Source organism: Acomys minous, assembly GCF_964271855.1.
Source record: "Acomys minous genome assembly, chromosome: 2".
In the NCBI taxonomy this organism is placed as follows: Eukaryota; Metazoa; Chordata; class Mammalia; order Rodentia; family Muridae; genus Acomys; species Acomys minous.
Window position 1 is genome coordinate 23,463,775 of NC_140484.1, and position 11,187 is coordinate 23,474,961.

General features: G+C 46.3%; 1 protein-coding gene across 8 annotated transcripts in view; it reads left to right on the plus strand.

Moving 5' to 3' along the window:
* The window catches only part of CPEB3 (cytoplasmic polyadenylation element binding protein 3), a 204,876-nt gene extending 195,577 nt beyond the window's left edge, over positions 1-9,299 (plus strand). For all 8 annotated transcript variants that reach the window (XM_084763887.1, XM_084763890.1, XM_084763885.1 and 5 more), the window contains one exon: positions 3,558-9,299. In XM_084763887.1, coding sequence (XP_084620013.1) covers positions 3,558-3,785 — 228 coding nt within the window. In that variant the 3' untranslated portion in view covers positions 3,786-9,299. The remainder of the gene's footprint in view (positions 1-3,557) is intronic.
* The last annotated feature ends 1,888 nt before the right edge of the window (positions 9,300-11,187 follow it).

Sequence of the window (11,187 nt, forward strand, 5' to 3'; positions counted from 1 at the left end):
AGAAAGATGATCCACTTGAAACCAACAGATTGGAATGGGCCTTTCTCTAGAGAGGACATATACATAACCACACTTGGGGTAGTGGCGCATGCCTTCCTTCACAGCCCCGAGAACTCTGAGACAGTTGGATCATGAGTTCAAAGCCTATCTTAAAAAAAAAAAAAGGGACAAAGATGGATGAAAAGAAACTAAATATCCTTGGTTATTAAGTAAATACCAATCATAATCTTAGCCATGGTGAGGCCACATCCTCCCCACCAGGATGGTTGTAACCCACAAATGGAAAGTATTGGCACATTAGTACCGATTGGTACCCTGCTCCTTGGTGGGTTGGAATGTAACATGCTATATAGCTGCTGTGGAAAAGAACTTGGGAGTTCCTCAGAAACAAGAACACTGAACGTGGAGAGATGGCTCAGCATTTCAGGGCACTTGCTCCATAGTCCTGAGGACCAGAGTTCCAATCCCAGCACCTGCGTTATACACTTCCCCACAAATGCCTTAACTCCAACTCCAAGGAAGGCTGAGACAGGAGGATTCCTGAGACTTGATGGCTTACAGCTTTACCAAAAGGCATATATATATATATATATATATATATATATATATATATATATATATATATATACACACACACACACACACACACACACACACACACACACCTGCACACGCATGTGCACATACACAGACATTATAAACACACACAAATCTTTTTAAAGTTAAAATCAAATGCTGTCTGCCCACCTAAGTTCTTCCCTAAGCACCTAGCCTAGTAAACTGGAAACAGCTGCTCTCGTAAATGGACATGCTTGTGCATTCCAAGCCGTGCCCATCACAGCAGACAAGCGGTGGAAACAACCCAGTGTCGTCATCAACAGCTGAGCTATCAAAATGTGGAGTCAGATGCAATGGGCAGTGGAAAACTATTTAGCCATAAAACAATAAGTGTCCCCACACGGGACAGTGGGGTTGATGTGGTGCTGGGAACAGGGTCCAGAGTCTCGTGCATGCAGCGTGGGTGAACCTCAAAACACCATAAAACCAGACGGAATGGATCTCGTAGTCTGTAACTCATTTCTGTGGGGTATCCTGGCTAGGTACACACGTGGAGAAGGACTACAGAGTGGTTCCCAGGGGGGACGAAGTAGGCCATTGGGGGGCGCAGGACTCCAGCCGAGGGGTCAGAAGCACTCCGCCGTAACTTTAAATAGTGTCTGCACACAATGTCAGCGCATTTCAAATTGTTGATTTGGCCAGACATAGTGGCTCACACCTTTAATCCCAGCATTCTGAGGCTGTGAGTTCGAGGCCAGCCTGGTCTACAAAGCATGTCCAGGACAGCCAAAGGCTACACAGAGAAACCCTGTCTCAAAAAAACAAACAACAAACAAACAGACACTGTCTCAACAAACCAAAACTGCCATAGTTTCTGTCCTATTGTTGTGAGGAGACACCACGACCAAAGCAACTCTTCTAAAGAAAGCATTTAGTTGGGGGCTGGCTTGCAGTGTAGAGGGCCAGTCTGTAGCCATCACGGCAGGAAGCAGGCACTGGAGCAGTAGCCGAGTGTGTTACATCCTTATCTGTAGGCAGCAGGCAAAGAGAGACACTGGGCCTGTCCGGGCTTTTAAAACCTCAAAGCCCACCGCAGTGACAAGCCTCTTCACAAGGACACACTTCCCAGTCCTCCCGAAACAGTTCCGTAGGTAAAGTGTTTGGTATGCAAGCATGGGGACCTTCGTGTGGATCCCAGCACACATATAATCCTGTAATCCCTGACCTGGGGCAAGTGCACTACAGTAGAATTTGCTAGAGAAGGGAGCCCATCGAACAACAGACTGGCTAGGACTAGAGCCGTTGCTAAGGCAACTGGACTCAGCCCTGTGGACAGGACAGAACCTTTTGGCCAAGAAGAAGACCTTTGTGATGGACTGCTGAAATGGCGTGTATATGTGGGAGGACCAAAGCAGTGAAAACAGGATGCGGTGGCAGTGGTGCACATCCAATCACAGAGTGTGATGGCCTGGCCTCGGGAAGCCATAGGAACTGCAGCGGTGCCAATGGTGTGTGAGGCTGTGCCCCAGATGATTGACCTCACGGAATCCTTACAGGGTGTGCAGATGAGGGGAGCGGGTTTCTGTTACAGAATTTTGTTTTGTTTTGTTTTTTGAGACAGGATTTCTCTGTGTAGCCTTGTCTGTCCTGGACTGCTCTATAGACCAGGCTGGCCTCGAACTCTGCCTCCCTAAATGCTGGGATCACAGGCATGTGCTACCACCGTGGCTCAGAACAGGTTTCTGATATGGCCTGGCCTTGAGCCCAGGCAGGCTTGACTCCAGAGCTGTGGTAGCTAATGACGCAGAGATGAATATAAGGGAATTTTGTTGTTTGGCTTTGCTTTTTTCGAGACAAGGTTTCTCTGTGTAGCCTTGGCTGTCCTGGACTTGCCTTGTAGGCCATGGTGGTCTGAAACTCATAGCGATTCACCTGCCTCTGCCTCCCCAGTGCTGGGATTAAAGGCGTGCACCACCACACCCGGCCTGGGATTTATTTTTTTTTTTAATCCTATTTGTTCAGTCATAAAGACATTTCCCCTTGGGTAGCCAAATGTGTGAGCCTTCTCACGAGAGCCCTGCGGGTGGGAATGTCTGGCCAGTAGATAGGCCTGTAGACGGGAGCTCACAGCAAGAGATGAGGCTGCAGGGAAGGTGAACAGCAGTGGCAGCCAGCCACTGGGCGTCCCGCCCACCTGTTTCCCACCTTCCACCCCTTTGATGAGCCCCCTCCCCTGATTCATGCCCTCCTAGAGGCTTCTGGACTCAGACAGTTGACCCATCTTGCAAGACCACAATCCAGCCACAGGATTACCCTTCCCTTGTGGCTCCGACCCACGTATGGGAGGGGCTTGATTGGACTTCGTGCTTACTCCTGATGTACAAGATGTCACACTTCAGTCCTTCTTCTAGGCTATGGGAAAGAGGTGCAGGCAGGCTTTCATGCTGTGTAGCTTGGCTTCATTTGGTCCATTAAATGCTCCCTAAAGGGCTGTGATAAAACATGTTACAGCTGCCCTGAAGGTGTCGACAATAGGATGATCAAGCACATCCAACGAGTAAGAAATCTCAGCGTGTCCCCTTGTCCCCAGTCCCCCTGCAGTCCATGGGGTCCAGGATAGCACTGGGACAGTCTCAAAAGCTTTGTCATCACAACAGAAGCCCAAACCTCCCCATCAGGCTTGGCTCTAGCAGAATGTCGCATACACGCACGCTTTTTTGGGCTGGTAGCCTTTGTCTGAAGCTTTCCTCTCCCTGGAGTGTTGTTTGTCCTCGAGACTCTGTCCACTCTCAGGAGTCAGCTCATGCGACCTCTCTGCCCTGCCCAACAAACTCAGATGCAGTCGCACGGGGCCCCTCTGTGCCCTTTACGAGTCAGGTAGCCGGTAGAGCGCACAGAGAGGTTAAGAGCCGGTGGGGCACCCTCCAGCCTCTGATGAGCATCCTTGAGGCTGCAGAAGGCCTGCTGACCCGTCTCCTGTCTCTCCTCTCCGGGTACAGGTGGAAGTGAAACCGTATGTGCTGGATGACCAGATGTGTGATGAGTGCCAGGGCACACGCTGCGGTGGGAAGTTCGCCCCCTTCTTCTGTGCCAACGTCACCTGTCTGCAGTACTACTGTGAATACTGCTGGGCCAGCATCCACTCCCGAGCTGGCCGCGAGTTCCACAAACCGCTGGTGAAGGAGGGAGGCGACCGCCCTCGGCACGTCCCGTTCCGCTGGAGCTGAGCCCCCGGCCACCCAGCTACAAGTACTGGCGTAGATCACAAGGAGGAAGAGAGGGCACTGCCTCAGGGCTCACGGTGTTCTGGAAATCTGTGCATTCGTTCTCGATTTTTAAAGAAGAAATGGGTCTTTTTATTATTATTATTATTATCATTTACAGTCATATTACTGAACTCAGCGTCCAGTATAATGCAGAGTCTCAGAGTGTGTAACGGTACCCATTTGCACTTTGACTCACACCTTGTCTGCTTGGTACCTTGGTTTCTTACACCTGATCTGTCACCTCCACAGTACGTAGACTGCCATTCTCATCAGCAGCTGTCAGGTTGACGTCTGTGACTCTGTGTTTGATGTTGTGTTGTTGTCGCTCTGACTGGTCTTGAACTGGAGCACGCGCTTATCTTCAGAGACTTAGAGAGTCGCCCCTAGGACAAGACTTACCAAAGGCCACGCGTGTAGGTGGAGGCCGATGTAGCAAACACTTTACAATCAGCAATCAGTAGTGGGGTCGTAGAGTCAGGATGGCCCTTAATGAAAATAAGCCTGTAGTTGCTTTGTACTTTGACGTGTACGGATACCTCACAAGCTGGATCTTTAGTTTTCCTTCATGTTTGATTTTTGTTTTGCTGAGGATTCGGGTTAGATATTTTAGTGTTATGTAAATTTATGCTGCAATAGCTTTTGCTGCTATTAAAATGGTATTGTTGATACCATAATACTCTATTCAGGCTAAGGTATCAATTAAAAACAAGAACCCAACAACACACTTTGGTGGTTTAGGGATAGAGCCAGCTGCCAGAGGAAGATCATAAGAAGAGGAGAGAGAGAGAGAGAGAGAGAGAGAGAGAGAGAGAGAGAGAGAGAGAGAGCGCCAGAGCCAACAGAGGCTGCCGGTCCTGACTGCATGTTTACTTAATGCGGTTGCTGCATGCAATAAGTTTTATATCCAATGTCTAGTATAAAGCCTTCCCACAATGCACAAATTAAGAATCTATATAAGCTATAAAATACTCATTTTTTAAAAGATTTCTTTTTCATTCAAAGAATTGGTAGTCTGTGGGAGGAAGGCATGCCTCAACGGGTGGAATGCTTATGGACAGGAAGAGCCCATAGCAGGACAACCATTATTACAACCAGTAGAAAACCTAGGTGTAGGATACTCTTCCAGCAAACCTGTGGGTGGTAGAAGTGCTTGCGGTGCTCTGTTATATACTGTGCAATTTACTTTATATAGTAAAGTGATTATGTCTAACTGTGATCAAACGTAACTGTTTAAAGCCTCTGTGTCAGACATTAATGAACTTGAGCATTCATAACTGCTATATTATTAAGTAACACATGAGCTCTGAGTTATGACCTCCTAGTGCTTGCACCACTTTACATAGCTTCAGACCTTGTCCAGAAAGCCAAAGAGCTCATCTTAGCCTAAAAAAAAAACACTAAGAACATACAGCGTATCTAGAAATAAGTCGTCAGATTGACACTGAGGCACATCTTTAAGAAAGCCGCGTAAGGGTGATGCTAAAGAAAGGTCCGTACCAAGCGAGGTGGCCTGGGCAGATGTGGCCTTCTGTGTGAGACATTAACTACTAGTTCCCTGGATTTACCCTGGAAAGCTTGAATAGAGTGAAGCCCTGCCCAAGCGACCTGGGCGTCCCTTTAGCATTCACTCCTGGGCCGCAGAGAGCAGTAGAAACACGCACAGCGGCGACTGCAAGACTCTGTGAGGCTTTTTTAAACCTTCTTCCTTTGTTCTGAATTCTGGGGACAATCTGACTGGATGTGACACTGCAGAGTAGATTTAAGTCACTGTGTTTTTGTGCTGTGATGTCCTTGTACCGTCTTGAAGTTAGTGTTGCTTGTTTTCTGTTGTAGTTTGTTCTGTTTTTCTCTCTCCAGTGTTTAGTTGTGAATACTGGCTCTCCAGCTGCAGTTTGTTTTCAAAAAAAGGAGAAACAAAATAGTTTTTTACTGAATTAAAAGATGCCTATTAGACCCTTCCCCTTTGGGGTTTTCTCTGGGCCTTTTGGTAATAATTGCTTTTCTGCAGCCCAGATGTGGTTTGGTTTTATTTGGTTTTGTTCTGTTTTTTCTATGTTTGTGTTTTATTTTTCATCTGTACGGGAAATTTTGTTACGCACTACTACTTTTTATATTCTAGAACGTTTTCAAAAGTTGGCTGATGATTTTCGTTTGTTTGTTTTTAAGGAAAAAGGCATGCTTTCTGACTGACATGATCTTTTGCAATACCTCAATTTTGAAATATAGGAAAGAAAATGATATTTTCTAAGTAAGTTTATTCAGAAAATATATATTAATTTAATTCTGCAAGAAAATGATTTAACAGATGGGTAACTTTATTTTTTTCATGCTTATTTGTGTTTTTTGAAAATGAAGAAGTCAGAGCTTTATAACTATAATATTAAAGATCATATCTAACCTACAGAAATCTACCTAATTATGTGAGAGATGCAGTGTTTGGAAGAAGCACCCCTCTTTCATATACTAACGTGACCCTGAGCCCTAGAGAAGCTGGGGACGCGCAGCAGCGTCACACTAACGCGATGGCCGCAGGGCCGCAGAGACCAGGCTGTGAGAGAGGCTCCACCTGGTGCTGAGAGCTGAGACCAGGTGATGGAAACTACTTTCCCTTAATTTGTATATTTATAACCAAGTGTTGATTGTGCGACTGACCAGGATTGTGAAAGAGTTCTTCTGTTTGTATTTTTTTAAAGAGAACTTTTTTAGTTTATTAAATTATAACATGTTCCCTTTTGTTTTGTAAATAAACGTGCCCCCCCCAAGTTCTTAATGTTATATTAAAAGAGAGGGTCCTTCAAAAAATTATTTTTTAAAACACAGAGGTGTTCTGCCCTGCAACTTGACTGGGAAGCCCCTGGGTGGCACAGTCCCCGCCGTGGCCTTTCCTTGGTGGGGCACTTGAACTAGTGGACTCTTCGAAGGCTGTAACTAAACCTCGACTCTTTGTTGTTACGTGCAATACTGTTTGTACTGTTTGTATAAAAAATAGAAAAAAGAAAAGAAAAAAGGCATAAATCTTTATTGCAGATTTATTTTCCTTGCAGACTTTAGACATTGTGACTCACAGAACTCATTTTCTACTGTCAGATATGTACCTTTTCCTCATGCTGGTATTTTTTCAATAGTAACGTAGCCTTTGTACTGAGACAAATTTTCATTGTTATTTTTAGAAAGATTTTTTGCTAAGAAAAATTAAACATATTTACATATTTTTCATTTTATTTCGTATTTTCTTTAAGGAGTGCTTTCTCAATCATTACTGCAGTCGTTTCTGGGAGGGACTTTCATATCTGGTCAACGTCATAATATTATTTTGTATTTTTACTTGGAATAAATTAATTTTATGATGCTAATTCTTTAAAAGTTTATTTTTTTCATTTTCAGTTATTTTTGAAGCTAAAACCTTTGTAATATTGTTACTAAAGTGTCTAGTTTTTTGAAATGCAAAGCTTTATGTATTAACTTGCTGGTGTGGTTTACAATAGTGACAAGGATGGAAACGGTTGGTTCTGTAAAGCCACTGGGACTGTAATGGACAATGGGTAATAAAATGACAGAGTGAGCAGAACGTGTGAGATCTTGACAAGCCTTTTCCTTTATTACAGTGTTTAGTGTGAGGCTAGGGATGTCACAGTACAGGTCTCTAAGGATGTCACAGTGGGTTTATACAACACCAGATGCCGCCAAACCTGTGGCCTGATAATGAAGTCACCCTTCCTGAAATAGCATTGGGTGTGAAGCCAAGCTCGGTCAGCAGTGTCCAGTGCTTTCCCTAAAACTTATGTCAAGTGTGTGTGTGTGTGTGTGTGTGTGTGTGTGTGTGTGTGTGTGTGTTCACCACCAACTGCTGTCCATGTGTGAGCTGGTGCCTTTCCCTCCCAAATCTTTTACTCACATGCACAGTGGTGACGTGCGTGAGAAGATGCCATCTTGTATGTTGCGTGACTTGAATGTCTCACCTGAGTTGTCCCCTGGGAGGGCTGGCGGCAGGCCCTGGGGAAGCACACTGTATGTCACCACTGTTTCCATGTTGGACGCATCTTTCTCACTCCTCATCTGTTCTCTGTTATGGTGCCCCTTGTTTGCCTTTTCTTGGGGTGACATTGGGCCACTCTGTGCATGGTCTGCCTTCCTGCTGCTGCTTCTCCAGTCCCCCACAGTCTCCCCCCCACCCCCTACCCCCACCCATCCACCCCCTGACCACAATTTCCCCCCACCCCCAACCCCTGGAGTGCACTGGGAAAGCAGCTGTTCAAAGGCACCTGCCCTTCCTGCAGAGACACCTCAACCAGGCAGAGCTGGTGTTGTGTAAACAGAACGTCCAGGGACTCTCTAGATAGACTGCGTTGCTGCTAGTGTTGGTGGCCTCTTCTAGTTCTGCCGAGGCGGAGAGGGGGCTGTCAATGACTGTGATAGCGTGTGTCCAGAGTCGGCTCTTGGGTTCGCTCTATGTATTCAGTTTTGTAAATAATATATAGATTAGATCAAGTTGTGATGTAAAATTTTAACTCAAATTGGGTCCTATTGGTTGGAATTTTACATTAACTACAAATAAATGATTAGGAACAGAAGAAATTGGGAAAATTATTGTTTAGTGGTATAGATTATGCGTAGATCTCTGCCTATATCTTGTGTTTTATTGCTTGTTAGTGAGGCATGGGCTAATGCAGTGTTCTGCATTTATGCAATTAGCAAATAACTGCTAGTTTTCATTTTATCTATTATATTAGCAACAAAGTGGCATTTAACTGGGTAAAGCTCCTACCTAAATATTTGAGTATTGTGACATCTCAGCTTGCAAGGTTTGAATGAAAGGTTAGTCACAGACTAGTGAAAAAAAAAAAGTGTCTTTTTGTTAAAACTGGCTTATTTGTATGGACCACTCCTCTCTTACTAGTTTGTATGCTGTGTCTGCTAACCTTTCCTTTTTCTTTTATAATAACCAAACTTGTCAAACCCCGCTGCCATAGTGTTCCATCCCACAAGAGTATTTTATAATTGATGCTGTTGACTTTATACCCCAAAATGGGTCAAGAAGTGGATCACAGGTCCAGGAATGTTGGTTTTGTATGATTACAGAAGTTCTTTGGGACCCAGAGAGGTTGGGTGCTAGCACAGGCGATGCCGCTCCTGGGCATAGGGTTGTTGGGGTCTAAAGTATTGCGTATTTGTATTTTTGCTGTGGAAGCGATGGACATGACTTTTAGAGTGTTCACAGCTCAGATCTCTGTATTTGTTTTTCGACTAAAATCTAATTTTAACTGTACTGTATCTTTTCTTACCTGTTCTCTTGGATTGTTTTTGCTGGTAACCCTTCCTCGGCTTCTGCCCTGGGGCTTGGACTAATACTGCTTGTACGGATTCGCTACTGTGACTGAACGTGGAGCTCACGCAGCTATCGCTTAACTGCTTACACTTTGTAGTTTGGACTTTTTTTCTGTAATAACAACTTATTAAATCTAGTTGTACGAAGCACTGACACGTGTCATCTTTTGCTAAGGGATATGTCCATGTATTTTGCTTTGAATCAGGGGAAATTCTGACTTGCTCTGTTAGTTTAAAAAACAAGTCTTCAAACAGCTTACATATTCGATCCAAGTTCACTCTTTCTTAGACACACTTTCAAATGCCCAAGTAAATTTGAAACAGGAAAGTATTTGTGGGCTCAGGTGATGGGGTGGGAGTGGGGGGCTTGGGACTTTTTTTCTTTTTTGTGATGTTAATGGCCTTCTGGGCCTCAGGCAAGCTAAATTTGGGTTCTGCCCTGAGCTCTCCCCCCTCCCTTCCCCCAATGCCTTGGGTTTTAATTGCCAGTACCTTGCCATATGTGGCCAAATTCCAGAATTGTAGTGAAAAGGTGAGTACTGTCATCATCTTGTTTTCCACAATGACAGCAGAGTCTCGCAATGGATTTTTTTTTCAGAAAATGGGCCTTTGTAAAAATTCGCGTGGATTCTTGCCGTGCTGCACGCTTTCTCTGGGTGTCAACAAGTCCTTAAAGAAAAAAGATGAGGAACCTGACACCAGGCGGTTCGGTCTGGGTGGGTCTGGGCACAGGCGGTTCCAGACAAAGGCACAAGCACGCACGTACGAGCCCAGCCAGGGTGACAAAGCACTCTGGGCTTCTCTGGTACCCCCATCCCCACGTCGTCCGTGGAGCGACTCTCGGGATAGGGAGTGGAGGGAAGGGGGCGGGAGGGCGCACAGAAAGGTGGGAGGGGCGGGAAGGGCGTCTCGGGAGGCGGGGCCGTGGTGTCTGGTTGCCACCCCTATGCGACCCGCCCCCTCTTCAGCACGTGTGCCTCCCACCGCTGCCTTCACCCGTCGTGGCGTCGCTGACGTAGACTCCCGGACCCAGCCAGGCAGGTAAGAGCGCTGAGTGTGCACCCGTCCTACAGGGACCCTCCTCCCGCCCCCCAGGACTCCCCGAGTGACGGTGGCCCGCGCCGCCTGCAGCCATGGAACCCGTAGCACCACTCCAAGGCGGGCCCCTTTGATGTCTGCTTTATGAACAGCCACACGTTAAGGAACAAATTGAGCCCTCTCTAAAGGGCGCTTATCTCCCTTGGACCCCACACTAGTCCCTTCCGAAAATGGCTCTGATGTCCTGCCCCGCGACTTGAAGCAGGAGCAGGTAGGTGGAAGTGTCTTTGAGACAGAAACTTCTGGACTTAGTCCTGTGTGTGGCTTGAATCCGTATTTCCGACGTGCAGGCGGGAGGTTGCTGCCCTAGGCAGGCCCCCATTGGTGGGTTTGGGGGTGGGGGTTAGTGTGCCTGCTTTCCAGAAGCATCTAACACCATCAAACACCCCGCACAGGTGTAGCTCGCCACCCCTCGACAGATGTTTCCAATAATGCTCGCCCTTGTTTTGGAGTAGTTGATCTGAATAGATTGTTAAGCGTGGGAACCAGGTGGGTTGCTGGGAGTTAGGTTTTGGGTGTGGCTTTTTCTGTTAGTTGGTGATTGCAGAGCTATAACCCAAAAAGATAGAAGACGACAAATGTTAACCCACCGTGGGAGCTGTGACTTCTTGCAGCTGCCTGCGTAACTAGACAGGAGATGGACAGGAAAGCGCCCGTGCAGGTAAATCAGTGTGCTACTTGATGCACAGGTTAGGGGCGCATAGCCCTGAAAAAGCCAATTTGGGCAGCTGTTGAATCAGTTGTCTTTAACTTAAAAGAGCGTTCATAGCAAGTCTGGGTGTTGAAGTTGGGACTGACTTGACCTTCACATGCTGACCGCATCCTCTACCGCTAAGCCACATCTTCGTGGTAACGGGTAGCTTTGTAAGAAGCTGCCCAATTGTCTTCAAAACTGAGTGTCTCTTACTGCACGCACACGCACTATGCAGTCCGGCTGCTA